Genomic DNA, 24835 nt, shown 5'->3' on the forward strand with positions numbered 1-24835 from the left:
ACACTTTATTCCATGTTATAACAAATATAGTAAGATATTAAAAGAACACAGAACACATAAGAAATCCCACTTCATTATAACTAATAAATCTGACATACTACAATAGATCTATAACTATTTTTAACTATATTGAAGATAAATTCTCACTCATATGGTATTAAAAATCATGCTTTTTTCTTTCTCAAATACTTTTAGAGCATAGGGCATATCTAATTTAGTAATAAACTATTAGGTATAACTGAAACAAAATAAACCTAAAGTCTAGCACATTGATAACTTAAGAATGGGTCAAATTCAAATGGATGAGCATACCAAAGATTAAAGTCACACCAAATCATTATTTTTTATAGCTACCACCAAAGCAAAGAGTTAAATTTTACTTTTAATATTCTATGATTGGATTATATTTAAATCACCTAGGTTACAACATTAGAATGAGGATAAAATATTCTACTATAAGTCCTTAATTAGCCAAACAAAACAACTTCCATTAATTCTCCTAATCTTTTAGCATTTCAGTGGCATAGTGGTTAGAGTGTAGTATTGCAAGCTGCTTCTACTACAATTTGTGGCACTGTGCTGGAGTTCAAGTTCAAGTTTCATTGTATTTGTAGAATGCAATGACAATAAAGGTATTCTACTCTACTCTACTCTACTCTACTCTACTCTACTCTACTCTACTCTACTCTACTCTACTCTACTCTACTCTAATTTGGCAGATCGAACCCCACCAGGCTCATGGTTGACTCAGCCTTCCATACTTCCGAGGTGGGTAAAATGAGGACCCAGATTGTTGGGGGCAATATGCTGACTCTGTAAACCGCTTAGAGAGGGCTGTAAAGCACTATAAAGCGGTATAAGTCTAAGTGCTATTGCTATCTTGCAACATTTGCCAACCTTACTGATCTTGCCAAGAGAAAGCTGAATGTATTATGCTCAATATGTATATACAATAAAACTAAGCCTTGATTTTAAAAAACTATTTTATATAAAAATTGATATAAAATGATTTTACAAATCATGCATATAAAAAAAGTAATATCACTATTTGCAAATAGCCAATTTAGATGGCACTTGTCACTAGTATTATTCTGCCTTGTATATAATGGTTTCCTTAGCTTAATTATCCAACAAATTGCAAATTAGAAGTACGGGTGACAGGAGTACAACTATGAACTACACACAAGTATTAAAGATTTTTGCTTAAATCTATATGGATAGTTCATTATATTCAAATAGTAATGGAGGAATGGCTGAGATATAAAAGAGAAACTTGGCTATTTCCTTCGTTCATTTTAGACCGTTCTCTAAACTTTTGTATTTCCTAAAAATGTTTTTTTTATTGCATCAGAAGTTTAGTTTATCACATTAAGTAACCTGAATAAGCTGAACACCTATTCTTTCTGACTTTCTTTTAAAGATGTGGATTTCTATGATCTTTGATATATTTTGCATTAATATATCAACTATAATTCATCCTAAACATGAATGCTCCAAGAAAGGCAGTAGTTATGTAAAAAAGGATATTCCCATTGAATTTGGTGTAGTGGTTAGGGCTCCAGATTAGAAAACAGGACACCATATCAGTTCAAGTCCTGCCTTAGCCATGAAAGCCAACTGGGTGACATTGGGTCAATTACTCTTAATCCACCCACCTCACAGGGTTGTTGTTATAGGGAAATATGTTAGACATGCATTGGATAAGTTCACTGCCTTAAGTTACATGGAAAAATAATAAAGACAGGGTATAAATAAAATAAAAATATTTCAACATGCAAATATTTGGTCTTCATGTCAAGAATATTGATATATAAAGGGGATATAATAAAATTAATATAATGCACCATGCAAAGAAAGACATGGAGAGCTCTGGAATGACCAAGAGAATGGGCGTTGGTAGAATTACCTGAGAATGCCCTTTCTATATACTCTGCAAGAGTGTGCAGGAAAAGGGTATATGACTCCTCCTACTGACGTCATAGAGCTGGGTCTGCCACTATAAAACCAATCAGCCTTAGCTGCTCGCCATCTTTTAGGCAAAGATTCTTGACAGACATAACATATCTCTGGTAGATAAACAAACAAATTAGAATGAAACAACCCCCCCCCCCCCGATGAACTAGGGCGGGGCTGGACACTCTTGCAGTGTATATAGAAAGGGCATTCTCAGGTAATTCTACCAACGCCCATTCTCATACATGCTGCTAAGAGTGTTCAGGAAATGGGACATACCAAAGCTCACATGTCCATGGGAGGGTCAGCATCTGGGCAGGTCACTCCAACTATGGAATTATCTGCTGAAGCAGATAATTCCTCCGTCCAAAGGAGGTGTCTGCCGAAGCAAAGGAATCCAACCTATAATGATGTATGAACAGCAACAGTGATGCCCAGGTAACCGCCCTGCAAATCTCCTCCAGCTGAAGTAGCCGTGCTTCTAGTGGAGTGGGCCATGATGTTCGTAGGCACTGGCAGGGACAAAGCTTGATAGGCCTTGGCGATGCAAGATTGAATCCACCTCCCAATTGTCGAGGGAGCCACCTTGGTGCCCAAGGAGGTGGGATGAAAGGACACAAACATGGCCTCCAATCATTGGAATTCCACTGTCCTCTTGATATAAATCTTGAGGGCCCATCTTACATCCATCCTGTGCCATCTACGCTCCAACTCATGTTGGGGGTTGGGGCGAAAATTAGGCAACACCACCTCCTGCGCCCGGTGAAACCAGGAATTCACCTAAGGAACAAACATGGGATCTAATCTCAATACCACCCTATTCTCGTGGAACACACAAAGATCTTGCTTAATGGAGAAAGCCACCAACTCCGACACCCTCCTGGCCGAAGTGATGGCCACCAAAAATGCCACATTAAAAGTCATCATTTGAAGAGAAACTGACTTAAGGGGTTCAAAGGAAGGCCCCATAAGGGCCTGTAGAACTGAAGGGAGATCCCACGTGGGAAATCTGTGAAGCACAGGAGGACGAAGTTGAGTCGCCCCCCTTAGAAACCTGCGTATGGGGGGATGATGAGATAAGGAATCAAAACCCTCCCAGGCCAAAACAGAGGACAGAGCCTCCATTTGGCAGCAAAGAGTATTGGGGGCGAGACCCTTATCAAGGCCATCCTGGAGGAAACTTAACACCTCCACAACGGACACCAAGGAAGGCACAACAGCAGACTTGGCCACCCATGAGCAGAAGACCTTCCAAGTAGCATCGTAGATGCGCAAGGTGGAAGGCTTCTGGGAGGCCTGAATGGTGTCAATCACCCTATCAGAAAATTTGGCCTCCTTCAAGATCTGCTGCTCAAGTGCCAAGCGGTTAGCCAAAACCACTGAGGATCTGGGTGGATCAAAGCCCCCTGATGCAGGGAGGTCCTGTCATCCGGGATCCTCCATGGCCGGGCCACAGACAGATTCACCAGATCCACAAACCAGGGTCTCCTGGGCCAATGGGGGGCCAGGAGAATCAGCTCCACCTGTTCCTCCAACAACTTCCAGATTACAGCCGGAATGACCAGAAGAGGGGGAAAGGCATGAAGGAGATCTGGAGGCCAACAATTCCAAAGCGTGTTGGTTCCCTCTGCTCCCTGGGTCAGAAACCTGGTGAAGAATCTGCTTACCTGAACATTGAGGGGAGTAGGTCCACTGCTGGGGAGCCGAACCTGTGGGACAATGTCAGAAACAGTGAAGGGTGGCGGCTCCATTCTGAATAGTCAACCCGGGACTGACTCAGCCAGTCGGCCTGGACATTGTCAACCCCCGATATGTGATCTAACTTGAGGGAAAGCAGATGCTTCTCTGCCCATCTCCCCAGGCATTCCGCCTCCCTCATGAGAGCCCTTGACCTGGTGCCCCCCTGTCTGTTGACATGAGCCTTTGCAGCCACATTGTCTGTCATGACTAGGATGTGGCAACCCATCACTCTGTGTTGGAAATGCTTCAGGGTCAAGAAAATGGCCCTGAGTTTGAGCCAATTGATGGGGCAAGTCCTGTCTCCCTGGGACCGTCTGCCTTGAGCTATCTCGCCCTCTAGATGGGCTCCCCAGCCCTGGAGGCTGGTATCCATGGTGAGCAGGTTCCCTGCTGGCTGGTCGCCCAACTCCCCGGGATTGCCACCATCTGAAGGAACGAAGAACCTGAGGTGGAACCTGCACTCTGATTGATGAATGGCTGGTGCCTGCCCTTTGGAATGGCAGCAGGAACCACTGAAGCGCTCGTGCATAAAGGCGGGCCCACGGGACAATACCAATGCAGGAGATCATCTTCCCCAGGAGCTGAGACAGGAAAGACAGTGGAACATTGCATTGTCCTCTGATCTGGATAGTAAGGGCGTTGAGGCTCTCCCCACATTCTGGGGAGAGGAAAACCTGGCAGCGGGAAGTATCGATGATTGCCCCGAGAAGCTGCAGCCTGGTCATAGAGGAGAGGTGGCTTTTCTTGAGGTTGATCAAGAAGCCATGGTCTCGCAGGCACTGTACCATGATGCAAAGATCTCGATGGGCCAAACCGATGGACTGCGACTGAATCAGGTTATCATCCAGATAGCACTGGAACCTCACCGGAATAGCCCTCAGCGACACCGCCAGAGCTGCCAGCACCTTTGTGAAGACCCTGGGTGCCGATGAAAGACCAAATGGAAGGGCCCGGTACTGGAAGTGGACATTCTGGTAACAGAAATGGAGAAACTGGCGGTGATGAGGCCAAATAGGTATATGGAGGTAAGCCTTCATGAGATCAATGGAGGAAAGGAGGTCGCCCTTTTGTACACTCTCTAAAATGGAATGCAGAATTTGCATTTTAAAGCACCTGTACGGAATAACCCTGTTTAGCCGTTTAAGGTTGAGGATGGCCCTCCACCCCCTGAAGCCTTTGGGATGACGAAGAGTTGAGAGTAGAAACCCAGTCCTCATTGTTCCATTGAAACCAGCTCAATGGCCCAAATTCCGACCAGGTGTTGAATGGCCGACTCCACAAGGTCCTGTCAAGATCTGTCCCTCAACATAGGGCATCAAACAAAAAATCATGGGGGTGGAGATATAAACTCAAGCCGCAGGCCAAACCATACTGTTTCCAGTACCCAGGCGTCTGAAGTTGAGTCCTCCCATCGAGAAGCGAAAAAGGCCAAACCCATAGCCCTGGAGGCGAATTTGGCTGAGTCCAAGGTCACATCAGCCATAAATTCCGCAGCCACAATTATTTTGTTAAGATCGTGGTGAGCCCTGGAATCAGTGGCCAGGAGTCTTTCTTGAAGCTGATGGAGCCATTGCAATGAGGACCTCATGAAAAACGAGGCAGCCATAGATGCCCTGATAGCCCATGCTGCAGCCTGGTGGTTTTGTGAACAGAGAATCACTGTGGCCTGGAGTCTGGGGAGAATCACTGTGGAGAATCACTGTGGCTCTGGGGCCACTTCCTCAGCTGTCAATTGTGCCATAAGCAATTCTCTTTGTGTAAGAGAAGTTTGAAAAGGGAAGGTTTGAAAACCCCAGTAGAGGAAGGCTGATCAGTTTTAAATTCTTCCTCCTTAGACATACTGCAATCAACAATCTCACCCTCCTCCTCCTCAGAGTGAGAGTAGTGACTGTGATCAGAAGGGTTAGTATAATCTTTTTCCTCCTCCTGCCCCCAGTCAGAATGAGCTGGCCGATGGCTACGGAAAACTCTGAAAGAAGGAGCCACCCCTTGGGGCAAGGAAGACAACAAGGACTGACCCCTTGAGGGCGAAGGAGTTGCTGAAACCCCTCAGTTATACCCTGCCTGATGGCAACAGCCACCATATCCTTGATGTCATCATGGCAATGGCCTGAAGGGGGTTCTGAGGGATACATACCAGCAGTCATAGAAGTATAAGTAGCTGCAGCCAGCCAACGAGGCAGCGCTGAAGCCTTGACGCTGCCGGAGAGCAGATCCCCGCCCTCCTGAAGCCTTTTCTCAACCAGAGCCCCAGGAGCAGAAACAACGAGGGAAAGAAACCCTTATCAAATATCAAGTAAACTCTTTTAAACTCATGCGAAGCTCAGACTATCTTCCAGAGACTAAGCTCTAAGTCAAGAGCTGAGTCAAAAAGATGGCGAGCAGCTAGGGCTGATTGATTGGTTTTATAGTGGCAGACCCAGCTCTATGACATCAGTAGGAGGAGTCATACCCTTTTCCTGGACACTCTTAGCAGTGTGTATGAGAAAACTCAGATCTAAATCCCTTTAAATACTTTGAGTTGAGTTGACATGTGCTTTGCATACAAAAAAATCTTCAAATATTGCAAGCTGAAAAAATTCTACATGGAGGGATGGGGGAAAAAGTCTCACAGTTGAGGTTAAAGACTGGTAAAAAGTTATAAAAAGGCCCACGTGGGGTTGTTTCTGCCATAGGGGGCAATACCAAATATTAAAGCCAAGGGTGTACTTACTTTTTCTTCAGAAGGAAATGACAGATCTTTTAATTTTATGTTATTAAATGATTGCAAAGTTAATTTTAAAGGCTTATCTTTAAATAATAATTTAAATAATGTTTGAATGAAGGTAAAATATTGTTATGTCCACATTAAAAAAAACCACAGGATTTACTTTTTCAGATGACTGTAAGTGAAAAGATAAATTTTCTTCATTAGAAAATCTATATAATAAATCAAATGAATACTCATTTATATAATAGTTGTTTAAGGTATGGTTTCCTTTACAATCAAGCTTATTTTTAACAACATCAAAGGCAAGGACACAAAATTTTAAAAAATCTGTCTTTAGGGCATTTTCTTTAGAATCCCCACAGAGTAGCTAGACAGAAAACTGGAGGATTTTGGAAGATGTGTGGGGTTATAAGAGGCAAAATAAGTGCTTAAGGGCACCCAATTTAAATCATACCAAACTGAGGGCTAGCACCACAGGGTGACATATGAAACTGCATTAAACTTCTGCTGAAGATGAACATATAAAAAAATTGTTCAAGAAATTATGATTAATAAAACCAAAGACATATCTTTTTTAAATCAGAAAATAACCAACTAGCTTGAGTTTATTTCAATTTCAGAACTATAAAAGAATAAGGAAACATGCAGCACTCTAAACAACAAACTAAGCAGATGAATCACCATGCCAATAGAATTTTGCCTACCAATCCCACACTGGCAGCAGTATGTCTATGAATTTGTCCTTTTGTTCAAAAGTGGAAAAACAAGAGAAAAATAGGAAGAATCTTTTAAATGTAATATAAGCAAGTTCAACACTAGCCTCAAAAATATGTAGGGTTGAGAAGGTACAAGATGTTCTTCACAACCTACGTAGAACAACTATTGTCCCTCACAAAGCCCACTCAAGCTTTTTTCACCTCAACTATTATTTATCATTTGTTTTCCAGTGTTCTATAAAGAAAGGAAAAGAAGGGAACTCCTGCTTTATATTTTGATAAATCAGCCTGGACTGCAAAAGTCAGCAAACACGAGATGGCATAAAGGAGTTACTGAAAATTCTATTTGCTACTGTTCATTAGCGGTTTGAATATTTGGAACCCAACTGCTGAATTTATGCTACAGAATTTCATTATGTTCCTTATTTAATAAATTTGCTTAGAATTACCACAGTTTAAAAGCAAACTTAAGGAAAACCAATGGACAACAAAGAACTTCCAATATTCTCAATATGTACAGTAACTATAAGAGCAAGGAGGCAAGAAAGAGTGGTTATAAATATAAAGATGAAGATAATAAGCAATTAAATTAATCTATTTTGTTGGTATGCTAATGCTCACCTTTATTATTTATTTGAATTCCCAATGAAGACTGAGAATCATAATAGTTTCTGGAGTTAATTTATAGTCTTGCTGTAGAAAAATAAGACAAGAGGATCCAAATGAGGAAGTACACATTTATTCTTGCACTCCAAACAGTTTGTTACAGCTGTATCAGGCTCAGTGAAATAAAACATTTTCTGCTACTTTTGCTAAGTTGGACTTTAATACAGGTAGTCCTCAAATTACAACTACATTTGAGCCCAAAATTTCTATTGTTAAATGAGACATTTGTTAAGTGACTTTTCCACCATTTTACGACTTTTCTTGCCACAATTGTCAAGTAAATCACTGCAATTCTTAAACTAGTAACATGGTTGTTAAGTCAACCTGGCTTCCCTTCCTGACTTTGCTTATCAGAAATCTTATCAGAAATCTTGCTTAGCATTGACTTTGCTTCTCACAAAACTCCATGGACAGTACCAAAAAGCAAAAAGGTATAACGCTGGAAGATGAGCCCCTCAAATCAAATATATTTATTGGGGAAGAGCAAAGGGCTAGTGCTGGTAGCGCCAGAAAGAGTGAAGTGACTGGGCCAAAGCCAAAAGAACACTCAGCTATGGATGTATCTGGTGGTGAAAGAAAAGTCCGATGCTGTAAAGATCTATTCTCCATAGGAACCTGGAATGTAAGATCCATGAATTAAGGCAAGCTGGATGTGGTCAAACAAGGGATGACAAGACTGAACATTGACATCTTAGGAATCAGCGAACTAAAATGGGTAGGAATGGGTGAATTTAACTACTTTTGTGGGCAAGAATCCCTCAGAAGAAATGGAGTAGCCTTCATAGTCAATAAAAGAGTAGGTGAAACAATACTGGGATACAATTCCCAAAATGACAGAATGATCTCATTAAAAATTCATTCAATTATCAGAGTAGTCCAATTCTATGCCCCAACTACTAGTGCTGAAGAGGATGAAATTGACTGGTTCTACGAAGCCCTACAGCACCTTATAGAATTAACACCAAAAAATGATGTCCTTATCATCATTGGAATGCTAAAGTAGGAAGCCAAAAGATAACCAGAATAACAGGCAAGTTTGGCCTTGGAGTAGAAAATGAAGCAGGGCACAGGCTGATAGAATTTTGTCAGAGAATACGATGGTCATAGCAAACACACTTTTCCAACAGCCCAAGAGACAACTCTACACATGGACATCATCAGACGGTCAACACAGAAATCAGTTTGACTATGTGCTTTGCATGGAGAAGCTCTATACAGTCAGTAAAAACAAGATGACTGTAGCTCAGATCATGAGCTTCTCATTGCAAAATTTAGGCTTAAATTGAAGAAAGTAGGGGAAAGCACTAGGCCGCTCAGATATGAACTAAGCCATATCCCTGATGAATATACAGTAGAGGTGACAAATAGATTTAAGGAATTAGGTCTGATAGAGTGCCTGAAGAACTATCGACAGAGGTTCACAACATTGTACAAGAAGTAGCAACTAAAACCATCCCAAAGAAAAAGAAAGGCAAGAAAGCAAAATGGCTGTCTGAGGAAGCTTTGGAAATAGCTGAGAAAAGAAGAGAAGCGAAAGGCAAGGGGGAAAGAGAAAGATACACCCAATTGAATGTAAAATTCCAGAGAATAGCTAGAAGAGATAAAAATGCCTTAAGTGAACAGTGTAAAGAATTAGAAGAAAACAATAGAATAGGGAGGACCAGAGATCTCTTCAAGAAAATTGGAGATATGACGGGAACATTTCATGTAAAGATGGGCATGATAACGGACCAAAATGGCAGACAAAATAACAGAGGCAAACGAGATTAAGAAGAGGTGACAAAATTACACAGAAGAACTATACAAGAATGAGCTTAACGTACCTGATAACCATGATGGGATGGTCACTGACCTCAAGCCAGACATCCTAGAATCTGAAGTCAAATGGGCCTTAGGAAATCTGAGCAACAACAAAGCTTGAGCTGAGCTATTCAAAATCTTAAAAGACAATGCAGTAAAAGTGCTACACTCAATTTGCCAGCAACTTTGGAAAACTCAATAGTGGCCACAAGATTGGAAAAGGTCAATTTACATTCCAATTCCAAAGAAAGGCAATGCCAAAGAATGTTGAAACTATGGCACCATTGCACTCATTTCACATGCTAGTAAAGTTATGCTTAAAATCCTACAAGCTAGGTTCTAGCAGTATGTGGATCAAGAACTATCAGAAATGCAGGCAGGATTTCGAAGAGGCAGAAGAACTAGAGATCAAACTGCCAACACACGCTGGATCATGGAGAAAGCTAGAGTTCCAGAAAAACATCAACTTCTGCTTCATTGACTATGATAAAGCCTTTGATTGTGAGGATCACAACAGATTGTGGCAAGTACTTAAAGAAATGAGAGTACCAGACCATCTTATTTGTCTCTTGAGAAACCTATATGCGGGTCAAGAAGCAACAGTGAGAACTGGAACCACTGATTGGTTCAAAATTGGGAAAGGAGTCCGGCAATGCTATATACTGTCGCCTTGCCTATTTAACTTATATGCATAGCACATCATGAGAAAGGCAGAGCTAGATGAATCAAAAGTTGGAATTAAGATTGCCAGGAGAAATATCAATAACCTCAGATATGCAGATGATACCACTCTAATGGCAGAAAGTGAAGAGGAACTAAAGAGCCTCTTGATGCAGGTGAAGGAGAAGAGTGCAAAAGTTGGCTTGAAACTCAACATTAAGAAAACTAAGATCATGGTATCTGGCCCTCTCAATTCTTGGCAAATAGATGGGGAAGAAATTGAGGTAGTGACAGATTTTATTTTCCTGAGCTCCAAGATCACCGCAGATGAGGACTAAAGCCAAGAAATTAAAAGATGCTTGCTCCTGGGGAGGAAAGCTATGACAAATCTAGACAGCATACTAAAAAGCAGAGACACCATCCTGTCAACAAAAGTGTGTATAGTCAAGGCGATGGTTTTCCCAGTTTCAATGTATGGCGGTGAAAGTTGAACCATAAGAAAGGCTGAGCGCTAAAGAACTGAGGCCTTTGAAGACTGGAGAAGACTCCTGCGAATCCCTTGGACTGCAAGGCGATCAAACCGGTCAGTCCTAGAAGAGATCAACCCTTACTGCTCTTCAGAAGGCCAGATCCTGAAGATGAAACTCAAATACTTTGGCCACCTAATGAGAAAGAAGTTCTCACTGGAGAAAATCCTAATGCTGGGAAAGATTGAGGGCAATAGAAGAAGGGGACACAGAGAATGAGGTATCTGGATGGAGTCACTGAAGCAATAGGTGTGAGCTTAAATGGACTCCAGAAGATGGTAGAAGACAGGAAGGCCTGGAGGAATGTTGCCCATGGGGTCGCAATGGGTTGGACATGACTTTGCAACTAACAGCAAAAACCAGAAGGTTGCAAAAGGTGATGATGTACCCCTGGACACTGCAACTGTCATAAATGAGTCAATTGCCAAACATCTGAATTTTGATCATATGACCATGGGGATGCTGAAACGATTGTGTGAAAAAAGGTCATAAGTCACTTCTTCAGTGATGTTGTAACTTCAAATGGTCACTAAATAAACTGTTTTAAGTCAAGCACTACCTGTAAAAGAGAGAAAATGGATCTCCCAACTATTAAGAACAATCCTTCAAGAGAGCAAATAAAGTTCCCTCCTTCCCTAATAAATTGCCCAATACGAATTGTCATTCAGCAAGCCTGTTCCTGCCCAAAAAACTTTCTTTCCTGCAACTGTTGCTTTCTTAAACTTTCACCTTACACTTTTTCATCTGAGTTCTAGATCAAATTTCAAATTATGCATTCTGAAGTTGCAAAGCTGGGGCTATTATTTCTCATCTTTTTCACAATATCAAAACTGAGATTATATAGAAACTATGCTCACACATAAAACTAAGCCATTTTTAAATGATAATTAGTTGGCAAACAGTTAAGCAGTGTACCAGTCCAGATGGGCATTCACTACAGTCCAGATGGGCACACTAGATGGCAGTAAAGACTATTTTCAGCATCTCTTTGCTTCTGGCTATTGTCCATCTAGATTTTAGTAGCCCAGATCTTATGGATTTATGCTTGTCTCATGAAATAACAAACAATGACATTAGGTTTATACAGCACAGTTTAGCAAACCCCCTCATCATTTCTTTGTTCGGATATATCTTTCTAGTCAAATAAGTTAACAACAATAAAATGTTAGACAGCACTTGAAGTATAGTACCTTAAAGTACTATAAAGTAACAATTGAAAATCCTAGCTAAGAGAAAGATCTAGATCAGTAGTCCCCAATCTTTCTGGCTCCATAGACCAGCAGCAGCCGGGTCAGGGGTGGGGGAGGGATGTTTCACATGCTTGCGCCTGCCACTTGCGCAAATAGAGCTTCACACACTCACCCACCACTTATCCAGTCCAGTTCCCAACCAGTTGTGGACCAGGGTGCAGACCGGTGGCCTGGTCTATATCATGGCCATGGTGTGTGTAGATTTGTAGTAATGAAATAGGAACAACATTATCATACAAAAGTTGTAACTTATGAACTTGCTGCAAACACCAGATTCAAATTCATAATGATATTTGGATTACACATGCCATCATTTTGATGTCATTGTGCTGTGCTAAAGAGATTTCTGGTCTTGCTGATCTCTTCTAAAAATTGAAAGGAGAAAAATATTTACAATTCTTGAGAAAGAAGAGCTCATAGTTTGAAAGCAGCAGAGAGGAAGCCTTTCCCATGACTCTAATTGATGGACATGAATGATAAGGTATATAACCAGTATTGCCCAACTCAAGAGTCTAGATATTCAAGGATAGCACCATGTAGAGAGCAGCAATCAAGGTGGAATATAATCAAGCCATAAGTAATTATTTTCAGATCTGATTGACTCAGGGACATAATAACCAATGTACTATATGTCATTATTGCAAACATAGTTCTTGCTGCTGCTGCAACTGCTGGTGCTCCTCCCTGGGAATTCAGAGATAGCCATAAGTCCAAGAGTACATAAAAGATTGTTTTTGCAACTTCATCTATAACAGGATCAAATCTCAATCTTGGAGGTCTGTTTTCTACTGACCAACAGTACATCCATCTTCTCCATGCTTAGTTTCAATTTATTTTCCCTCATCTAGTTATTTTTGTAGTAAAGCAACAATTGTTTTCCCTGGAATTGAGTTAAAATTAAATGGCAAAGAACTGGAATCTACACCTCATTCCAAAGATCTGGATGATTTCTCCCAACACTATCATGTAGATATTGTGGAACTCTTATAGAGCTTCCATAGGCTAACCTTATGAACAGAACCTGCCTTATGGGCATTGCCTTACAGTACTTCTGAAAGCACGTGAAACTATTACTCTCAAACTACAGCCCTATCAGGCTACCTGGAATAATCCTGTGATAACTTTCATGTTATGTGTTAATCAGGAGCCCTAGGAGTGCAGTGGTTAGAGCGCAGTACTGCAGGCTACTTCTGCTGACTGTCAGCTGACTGCAATTTGGCAGTTTGAAACTCACCAGGCTCAAGGTTGATTCAGCCTTCCATCCTTCAGAGATCGGTAAAACAAGAACCCAGTTTATTGGAGGCAATATGCTGACTCTGTAAACAGCTTAGAGAGGGCTGCAAAGCACTGTATATAAGTCTAAATACTACTACTATCCATCCTTATAATTTTTCCTATCATCCAACAATGTGGCATTTAATCATAAACAATTATTGTGTTATTACTGCTTTTGAACCTTAGCAATTTTAAGATGTGTGGACATGCTGGCTAAGAGATTCTGAGAGTTGAAATTGTTAAGAAGCACTTAAAAGAATATATCACAAGGTAGGAAAGAAAGAAAACAATTGGGAAGAATAAGAAACTTTCTCTTTGTATTAGTAGTTAAACTAGATCAATACAGCAATGAAGTTTTCATATGCTAACCTTCATCTTGTCTTGTGTGTGCCATTTCAAATATTAATTTCCAAGAGTGGAAAAGATTTGACTAGTTTTAACATAGGTATTTATTTGCAATATCCCAAATGCAAATAGAAAAATGCTGGTCACAATTAGTGTAATAAAAATTACCTGTCACTGATTATCTTTTGCTAAGTTTCTCACTCACTTGCCTACACAAAGAAAACACATGGTGCAGATGCTGTGGCCGTTGTGCTTCATTCATTGGACAGCTGGGTTTTAGCTGCTGACACACAACTGTTAGGATAGATTTCATTTTAACTCAATAACTACTGACATACTACTCTACAGAAATATTATACTTCAGGAAGAAAGATATTTTTAAACAGGATTACATTCTGGCACTCTCCTCACACCAAGCTGTTAAAGAAAAGCAACAAATGATTTTATTCCACTCTGTATTAAGTTTGCCAAGAGTTTTCAACTGACTTGTTTGTTGAAGACAAATGGCAAATTGATCAAAAGAGTGGGAGAAGTTTAGACCAATGTGCACAAAGTTTAGAATGAGATCTGAATCCACTTTACTAGACTTCGGTTGGAAATATATCAAAAGCCCATCTCCCTTCCGTTCTGTCCTCACGATAACAGCTTTGGCTTGTTGATCTTTGCATCTGACTCCCCCTCCCCCCACCAACATTCACAGGAGCAACATAATGGGTTGCACTTGACAACCACTGGGATTCATCAGTGCCACTACTTGGTTTCTAAGGAAATGTAACTTCCTGGTTTTTATTTAAAACAGAATTAAGATGACAGGCTTTTGGAGGCAAAAGTATACCAAAGTGATGTTGGAAGCATAATTTTTCCACAATTAATATTCCTAATAATATTGTTCTTAACAGTCTTAAATCACAAAGAAAAAAAAGAAAAAAATTAACATTGCAAGTAAATCTAGTAGAATATAATAATTAAAATTGGTGTTTGTTTTATAGCAATTAGTATACATTAAACAGGAATTACATCAATCAAGATGCTCTCATCAGGTCATTTGTAAATTTAATAAATGATCATGTTACTTTCATAGTACAGCAATATAAATTCCAGGAAGTTCAACAACAAGGCTATTTTTTCTTGTTCAAAATGCCCCCAAATTGTTCTCATTTTGTGCAGCAAGTACAGATTCATCTAACTTTAGATTCATATAGAAGGAATTTCTTGTGTAATAACTTCTATGTGTCATTGCAGGAAGAGATTGGAGGAAGTGGCTTGAAAATAACTGGTTATTTAATCTGTGAAATCAATTTCATCTAAGACATTAAACAAATTACAAATTTACACAACAATCATTACTCTTCTTCAAACTCAACTGCCACTATATAACTACATTTCCACACAATTCTTTTTATTACAAATCATTACTTTTCCTAAACACAGTAGCAAATAAAACATACTAACTGCTGTTGTCAAAACTGGCACACAGGAAAATATGCCACAATTTCCAAGATATAACACAAGTATTTATATTCAAACACAATCCTCTTATTTTACAGTGCAAGTAGGCCAACTACACTAGTGTACAATCTTCATATCTGGTTGCACTTTTTGTATACAAATCTGTGGCACTATTTTATTAATAGAGGCAACTCTAATCCATTTGTCTCACAAGTAGCTCAACAAGTAGCACAGTGCAAACTCTCCCTGGTTCACTAAAAAAAGCAAGCCTAGGTTTTTAGCACTAGGTTGGAAAAAACTCATTAAAACTATTATTTATACTGAGCACATGCAAAATGCATCACCAGGTATAAAATAAATCTCTGCTTGCACAGTTCAATCAGCTAAGCCCATTTACAGAAAAATACACAAGAAAAAGTCAACAGGAGTACAAATGCTAAATAACTCATAAACTCATACTCTGTAAATATGTGTGCAAATCCAGCTCTCCGTGTTTAAAAATATTTGTTTAAAAATATTTCAACCAATTCTTTTTAAGAGATGAAAGTTATCTCATAGAAACAGTTGGTAGAAGTATTTAAATTTGGCATATCCATAAAATCCAACCTTGCTAATCCATGCAAATCAATAAGTTTGATGCATGTTTAGTGGTAGATCCTTTCCCTCTCCTCTCTTCTCCACTACAAAGTCATTGTGTTCAAAAATATTTGAGCCTCAGGGAAATGTTTAACTCTCTCATTTTACAATCTCCAGAGTCAAATAGTTACTTTTTCACTAGTGCTGTTTTGATGTGACCATTGGGATCGCTTGTTATGATAGCTGGCACCATGCAGTCTGTTGTTCAAACTTTTTCCCAGAGATAGTAAAAACTTTTAAGTAAACCATTTTTATTATTCAAGCCCTGTGGTACTGGCAAATGAAGTAAAAAACACTACCAATAATATAGTAACCAAAACTTAATATTACAGGGCACATAAAATATTTGTAACACTGAAAATATCACGCTTAAATATCCTCAGTTGTGAATATAATAAAGTATGGATGCTGACACTCCCTCCCCCGTTGAATATTAATTGTGTATTCTAAACTACAAAACTAACAACTACTTCATGCAATGCACACATAGTACAATACACATGCAATGAAAAAGTTAGGCCAGAAGAAATTTTCTCCCATCCCATTTAAAACAGGAGTCTTATCAGAATCCTTAGATCTCTAATGTTAGATGGAAACATTAATTCATATAGTCTCAGTCAGTCAGGTCAGGCAAAACACTTTCTGAAAACAAAGTAACCAGAGCACATCCATCTCAGAAAAAGCTGAAGTATCCTGTAAAGAACATTCATAAGCAAGAGATATTCCATTTCCTTAGTCTTCATTTTTATGTTCCTCTTTTAACTTCTTAACCCAGCCAGCTAACTTTAGATAAACATGTTGACATTTTGTTTGAAAAGTATATCTCCTGTTCAAGGATAATTCTTTACTATAACCATCTAGGAAACCCAAAACAGAAGCAGCAAGTACACGGACACATACCAAAACAAGGCACACTAGACTAATCTCCCCAGAATAGCAGAATTGCAGAAAACAAAAAATAAGAGGGATCAACAAATAGGAAAATATGAATACCAATATTCACTCTTTAAGAAAGGTAACAGTAACCACCAAAATTATAAAAGGCATAGAAACTACTTCTAATTCCTATAAAAAAGTTTGTGATATTTAGATGAATAGGTTAAAAGAAAACCTCAAGATTTAAATTAAAGTTCTGAATAGACCTATTCACAAGGAAATTTCACTGCATAGGATTTACTTCTAAGTAAAACAAATGATCATAGTGTTCTAGAACACTATAGATGTACAATGTTTTAGAAAATCTCCAAAATATAAATTACATACATAAGAGCAGCCTTTTTCAATTGGGACTCTCTAAAAGTTCTCTCACAATTCTGGGAGCAACAATCCCAACCCATTCAGGCATTCAGTTGGAAAGTACTGGTCCAAAATTGCTTTTAAAAAAACAACTCAGTCCTTCCTTTGCAGGACATTGTTTAGATAGATTTATGTGATGTGATTTTTTTTTCCTATTGCGGTTTAGTAAACAGTCAATTTTCCTGTTTCAACTTGGATTTTAAATGATTCTGTAAAAATAAAGGCCATCAGATGACTCTTAAAATAGAATATACCCTGCCAGTATGTCCATGACATAACAAGCATTTTGAAAAACTGCTAGTAATCATTGATGGAAAGAAGTAGCTGTGATCATGTAGTACACTTTTGAGAAGATTGCCAATACAAGTCAAACCCAGGTCCACTTTAATGGAATCTTTGGGTTAGAGATTAAGTCAGAAATAAGACTGAAGTTGAACTGCCATACTGGCTGAAAGTCAGGTGGCTATCTTCTTCAATAGTGCCAATTTATGCTTGTTATGGCAGCTGTTGGGTTAGAATAGCACCTCATTTCAGAAGGTTTCTTAATCATCAATAGCAGCTTTTTAGGGAATCCAGGAGGCTGTAGTATGCTATCCCTGTGCAAGCAGAAATAATGCAAAGTTAGGACACCCCTAATCCCTTTCTCCATAAAAATCTTACATTAAGTGAAAAACTTCATTATTTGTTCCCTTTAAACAGATTCAAATATTTCTTTCACAACAAACATAAATCACAACAAATGCACAATTCTGTTGTTGTTTTTTAATCAGAAAGGTCCCCATTCTATTTGCTATTATTTTTCTATTTAGTTATTCCTAAATAATCAAGCATAACAAACAAATAGTATTGTATTAAGTGAAGCTGTACTAAGAAGTTACTGATGGACTATTTGTTCCTAAGGAACTATCATAAACAAAATGCACAAAATGCTTTCTACTATTATAACAAGATTTTTAAAAAGTCATGTTATGTAAAGTTTTGAAGTAATATTTTTAAAAGTGAAAAGAAACAAACATTGCAAAGTACACTTTTTTCAATATGCACATTATTTGAAATGCAAGCATTATGATTAAACTGAATTACAATACTTTGTCCAAAATACAACCATAAGAACAAAGTATTTCCCCTGAAGAATTACTATAAAATGAATCTACTGAGTATAATGAAAATAGAATAAGAGAGGGTTAGAAGATATTTTTGATGCAACTCCTTCAGGACAATATGCATGCACTTACTTATACTGTCCCTGTAAATAATACACAATTTACTTTTATCATTCTAAATCTTGCATTTGGAGTTCCAACTTTCCTTCAGATTGATTCCTATTTGTTTGTGGAAAATGCTAGAAAGCTCAGTGGCAGGTAGCCAAATGCTAATAAGATGTTTACATTTCCTCAAATTCTTTCAAAAACATGAATAAAAATTCATTTTCTTAAAAAAAAAAAAGACAAAAATAGACATTCTTTTCCATTTTTGAAATAAGTACACAAAGAGGCAAAAGTTGATTAGATGTAAACAGCCATTCATTTTTAAAATAGATCATAGTGTACTTTTTCCCAAACTACAGAGTATCTAAATCGCAACAACCAATCATTTATTTCACAAACCTGGTTATCGTTCAGTAGTAAGGATCAATCAGGAACTGTAGCATGGAGTAAGCTATCCTCTAACAATGGGGCTAGTGGAAAATTCCACTGTGGCCTATGCAACCAGCAAAAGAGATGGAATGTCTGCTTACAAGTTGAACTTCCAATACATGAATTAAGTACTAGATCATTATTCCTTGGAATTAAAGCAATGATTCTCCATTGGAATAATTATTTCTTAAAATCTATAAACAACTGATTTTTTTTTAATGAGCAGTACTCTCAGGAAATAAATGCTTGGGCCTACTTGACACTCTGATGTTAAACCTTTTATTAATATATTATATGAGATCATTCAATATATTAATACCACCAAGTCATTCAACTTCACCAAACACATGCAATCTAAAGCATAATTATAGAATTATAATCAGAACACCAATTCTCAATTCACTTTCTTACTATTTTTTTTCATTTTGCTTCTGCTATGCTTTATTGATCCTATCTTTTGAAAATAGAAAATAGAAAAAAATCTGTTAGAATAGTTTTTCAGATATTTATACATGGTTCTTGTCCAATTTTTAAAAAATACAGATATTAACAAATGATCTTGTATGCAAGATGTTCTCCATCAGTTTAGAAACTTTCAACATATCACTAAATCCTATGCAACAAATTAAAGAATGTTTTGTATATACAAGCAATAACAGAAACTCACATAATCTGCCCTAAACCTCTGAATGAGAAGTAATTCAACCAATACTTCACACATGCTCAGAAGCATCAGCATCAACTTCCACAGCTGGTTTAAAGTCATACTTCTGGATCCTTCACTCATAATCCATCTTTGGGAGGATACTTATGTTTAATCCAAATCCTATATGTTAAAAATTTGTCAATGCCTTGCTTCTTCATTTGTAGCAGTCTGTAACTGATCTGTAATCAGCAGCTAAGTCAAACAGAGTGGCAAATATAGTGGTCTGTTTATTTAAAAATGTAAACTACAGGGGAGGGAGACCAGGAAATCTTTACTGAGCACTTTGTCCATCTCAAGGACATCTGTAGTCCTGGGAATGGGTGCAAATTGGCAGAGGAATGTGGAGCAAAAAACAGAATGATGTCTCATGAATTAGGGTTGCCACTTCTCATATTTAAATTTTCTATCTTGGTATCCCTGAAGAAACAATGTATGTATTTATTCTCCAAAGCATTGCAAAAGGAAACATGTTTCCCTGGTCTGCAGCATCAACACCCAACACACATAGTTGGTGCTGTTTTTAAATGACTCCAACTATCTCTGCCCCCTGCAGCACATAGAAAATCTCTGCTGCTTGTAGAGAATTATGATTTACAACAATTAAGCTTGGACAGCTCCATGTGAACAAAGGCATGAAAGAAAGAGAAGTAGGACTGGAAGATGCAAAGAGTGACCACCTATGCAAAGGAAAAGAATGAAAGGGGAAAACTATTTTTTTTCTTTAAAAAAAAAAAGGAAATTAAAGCCACCGGATACTCCGAAACCTGAAGGGTTAATGTGTCCTGTTAATGTGGAGTTGGTTGCAATCTTAGGGGGTGAGAATCATGTGTAGCCTGTCAGAGGAAGTACAATGCAGTTCTAAAGTAAGAAATTTATACTGCATAGCCACAAAATTACAAGATGAAAGAACTACAGAAGCCTCTTTGCTCAGTTATCAATTATCCAAAATCTGTACAGTAAATTGTAATTCTCAGGAGCACCAAATCCCACCCCCACAAACAAAAAGTTCTGAGTTTAGCACCTTTGAACAATTTCCATTATGTACAGAACACTATAACCCAATTATTTGAGACTGATACAGTAAAAAACTAACATATATATGAATGAAAGTCTATCTTGAAATCCTAGTGTACCAATGCCCCTTTTTATTTAGCTGTCCCTTAATCCAGATCATCACCACAGGATTCAACACCAAAGTCTAAGTGTCACCCCTCACTACATAATTTTTGGTCAATTTGATCAGTTTTTCATTAGAAAAAATACCACGACCAAAAACTATCTTGCAAACTCATCAAAAGTCAACCACTTCTTGGCCACTTAGGATGGATTTGAAGATAGGATTCATAGGATTCCCCCTGCTGCCCCCACCTGTTGACATCCTTTCTGCTTTCTGGTCTGGCACACTATCCTTCCCCAAAACGTAGCGCAAGAAGGAAAAGGCCACTTCTTTAACTCCTAACGTTTCTGGTGCGCAAGCTGACGAGCTGGGAGCTTCGAGGACTAGCCACTTAACTTAACCTGTCGTGCTACCAGGAGAGGGTTGCTCAGGGCACTCACCTCGTCGTCGTGGTGCTGGCAATAGCTTGGGAAGACGGAGAGGATGCTGTAAGGCGCGGCTGAATAGGGCGGGCTGAGAGCGAGCTGGGAGGCTGCCGAGGCAGGGCCGGTTCCCGCCGTCGCGGGCGGCCCTGGGCCAAAGCGCTCGATAAAGTGGTCCTTCGTGAGGCGAACGCGCTGGTGGGCGCGCACGCAGTTGTCGCACAGGTGCTCCTGGCAGTCGAGGCAGCGGGAGCTAGCGGCGTTGCCTTCGTCGCAGGAGCTGCAGCGGGGCTCGCCCTGTCGGCTGTGGGGCGGCCTAAGCAGCAACGCGGAGCCCCCGCCTCCCCCGGACGGCACCGAGCCGGCGGCAGAGCCCGGAGAGGAGCCTCCCGTAGCGGCGCGGTGCTGCTGTTGCTGTTGCACAGGCTGCTGGCGGGGATGAGGGTGCCGGTTGTTAGCATTGCTGTTGCTCGCCGCTCCGCTGCCGCCGCCTCCTTGGCCGCTGCCGCCGCCCGGACGACCGTTGTTCTGCTGGTCTTCGGCGGCGGCGGCCACGACGACCACGTCGAGCAGGTTGCTGAGGAGAAAGTTGGAGGAGGGCAGCGCGTCCATGCCCGACGGCTCCGAGATCACCACCTTCTGGTCGCAGATGGGGCAGCGCAGTTTGAGAGAGTCACCTGCGGTTGGGTGGCGCTGCGCTTCCAAGCACTGGCGGCAGAAAGCGTGCAGGCAGGGCAAGACGTGGAGCCGCCTCGACGGGGTGAAGGATGAAGACCCCCGCCGCCTCCGGAAGAGTTTGAAGTCTGAGAAGAGGACGACGAGGTGGACGAATTAGAGGAGACTGGAGCCGGCGAGCCGCACATCTCCTTACACAGAGGACAAATCTGGAAATCCGACTCGGGGAACGAAGCCATTGGGAGGGGGAGGGGAGGGAGCAGCGCAGAGAGCGCGGCTAGAAAGGAGGCGGCAGCAGTAGCAGCATGAACCGAAGCGAGCTACGATGACGACCCGCGTTGCAAGCCCTGGTGGGTGGCATCAATTAGTCACTGGTGGGGGCGCTGCGATGATTCCTGCTACTTCAAGCCACTCTTCGCGGGCTAGGTGAGACGGGAGCAGTTTCAGCCGGCGTTCCTCTCGTCTTCCCCTTCCTTAAGTAGCGTCAGGAGGAACACGCTCCTCCGAGTTGCCCCCTCTCTCGCGCTGCGTTTAAAGCTGCTTCCCACCGGGACAGCGCCTTCTTCCTTCTCTGCCGCGTCAGCGTTTCTCGGACTGAGAGGCGAAATAATGAGGGTTTCCTGAACAGAAAAGTGCATCGGGCCCTACTCCTTAAAAATCCAGCGTGAACTGGATCCAGTTGCGCGGCTGTTCTTCGCTTCCTTCTAGGGGAAAAACTGAAGGAGGGGTGTGTGAAATCTTCTCTTTAGTTGGTGTATTAGAAGAGGCGGGTTGATGGCGAGGGAATGAGGAAAGGGTTCGATCGGTGGAGAAGGAGAAAGGCGAGTGGGAACAGCGGGACCACTTGCTTCACTTCTCCTTTCTTGGTGACTCCGGGAGGTTTCGGGAGACACGGAAGTTGTCCCTGTAGACTCCTCCGGCACCGATCCGCCCCTGAGGACTCCACCACCGCATGTCTTGAAAGCGAGAAGCAGAGATGGCGATCCCTCAGGCGTAGCTTTCTGGGCAGGCGAGCGTCCGAAAGAAAAAGAGAGAGGGTGGGTGAGTGATGCGTATGAATGGATGAACGAGCACGCGGTCTTACTCTCGAGAAATCGTCTTCCTTGTGGGTCCACGCCTTTTCCAGGTCTCCAAGCGGATCCCCTGAGAAGCCGAGTGAGCGCATCGATCAGGTCCCTTATTCTTTCTCGGGATTTTCCTTTCGCTGCTGCCGCCACTAGAGTAAGGGCGGCAGCGACACGCACGCGGTCTCTTTCCTGTAGCTTGGGCGCACACGGTTTAAACCGGCAAAAGGAGCCGCCTGAGAGAAGGACGGCGGCGGCAGGTTCCGGCTGGCCTTCCTGAATTATTCATGGGGGGCGTATTAGGTTCGCTTGCACAAATTGCAACAGCGGTTGTAACGCTTTCTCCAGGCTGCAATCTGGCAGCACCCTCCTTTTGCTTCTCGCTCTCTAACCGCTGCGATCACATTTCCTTTGTCATTTCAATTCTTCGCGTGGTCTTCCAGTAGTTGAAAACGAAATATTTATTTTACTCTTCGAAGATGAAAAAAAATCCCCGACATGGTTATGAAGAAAATCTATGGGGGGAGGGGTTTGGGAGCTCCCGCCGGCCGAGGGGTTAAATTAACAACAGTAATGCAAGCGTGTGGAGATCCCATTCGATTCCGGCGTGGCCATCGTGCCGGTGAATGGGTGGTTTCGCTCCCCCTACGTTGCTTTAGATTTTGCGCCTCTAAAACAAGAAAAACCTTTTCCTCTCCCCCCGCCCCGATTTAGGCAGGGCGCCGAGATGCTCGCATTCCGGGTCCACCACTTCTTTCGTTCCTGTTATTGAAACCGATCGAGTTTGGAATCCTTTTAATCTCTAAAGGAGCGAACTCACTTCCGCCTGAGTTCTGAGGGGGTGGTTAGAGGGGAAGAGGAGGAGGGGAAGAGGAGCTCAAAAAAGCAAACATTAACCCTCTGGATACCGCTGCCTTTTGTGCGGGGCTGCGTCTTCTCAAGCTAAGCGTCGTGGTTCTGATAGTTCCAGCAGGCGAGCGGGCTACACGCCGGAAGAAGCGACAACTTTCAGTGAAATGTATGGCGGGTCCTTTTTCAAAATAGCGGCAAGACGCGGGAGACTAAGAGCGCCGAGGAAACTCGGTTAATTCAAGCGTACCTTTAAAGCATTAAGGTCTTTAAAGATCTTAAACTTTGCTCGGGCTGTTCCCAAGCACCCAACATGTTTTATCTGAAAGAATCCCAATTCAAGCTTAAATTCTCTTCAGTCTTCAGTCTTGCAACGTAAGATATTGAAAGAATGTTAGTTTTTTATTAACACTTGAACGGAGAAAAAATAAAACCATGCCGCTAAAAACTGTTTTAAACAGGTACAATTAAAAGAAGTTACAACACAACTTTAAGTAGCATTATGAAACTTCTTCTAAATCAATTTCTGGAGTGAAGGATTCACAATCTTATTTCTAATTTAAAAATTAGGTATATCTCTGATTAAACGACCCATAAGATTTTGCTACTGATTACCTAATGCACCTTTCTTAACCAGTCTGTGAATAAATTCATCCTGAAGGGAGTGAAACCCATTTTCTGATTAATCTGCATTTTTATAAGAGATCTCAAGAGGGATACCCTCACACATGTTAATGCAAAGAATGAAGATTTCATTAAGATGGTGAATGATGTAAGTTTTTGGATTTGATGTTACTCCATAGAATAGATCTGTTGTTGAATTCTGGATCCAATTATTTTTAAACACTTGTATTTAAAAGTAACTTCATAAGCTGCAGTTCAATTAGAAGATAATTGATCTGATAAACATTGAAGAACAGCCCTACTGATTTTTGAACAGTAGTTAGGAATCAACTATGTTTTACCAAATTTTCTTTTTAATGCAGAAATAATTTTGTGGAATGCAGTTTTAAGAATATTTGCTTTTCATAAAATATTTGTAATATAAACAACAAATGTTTGTAATATATCAGCAAAGCTGATTAGGATCCACTCCTAAATATACTTTACAAAGGAACAAGCTCCACTGAAAACAGTACAACTTAATAAAAATGTACTGATGTTTATAATTTTAGAGTGAAACTTTTAAATTACAAGGTGTGTAGTTTACTATTCATTGACTGTTTTCAAAATACAGCTTTCATGCACTATATTAGAAAATAATCAGTCATATGCAACTATTTTATTTTTATGAAGTATACAGAAGTGATTTTTCATTCACTGAAGCCAGAATAAAAACTGA

General features: G+C 40.5%; 1 protein-coding gene across 1 annotated transcript in view; it reads right to left on the minus strand.

Annotated features, from left to right (window-relative positions):
• TRIM71 (tripartite motif containing 71) overlaps positions 1-23003 on the minus strand; it is an 89981-nt gene extending 66978 nt beyond the window's left edge. The window contains exon 1 of the mRNA XM_026686567.2: positions 20924-23003. Within this exon, the coding sequence (XP_026542352.2) occupies positions 20924-21517 (594 nt within the window). The 5' untranslated portion in view covers positions 21518-23003. The remainder of the gene's footprint in view (positions 1-20923) is intronic.
• Positions 23004-24835: the final 1832 nt, after the last annotated feature.

Source organism: Notechis scutatus, chromosome Z, assembly GCF_049901735.1.
Source record: "Notechis scutatus isolate UNSWTSFEM ecotype Mainland chromosome Z, rNotScu1.2, whole genome shotgun sequence".
Lineage (NCBI taxonomy): Eukaryota > Metazoa > Chordata > Lepidosauria > Squamata > Elapidae > Notechis > Notechis scutatus.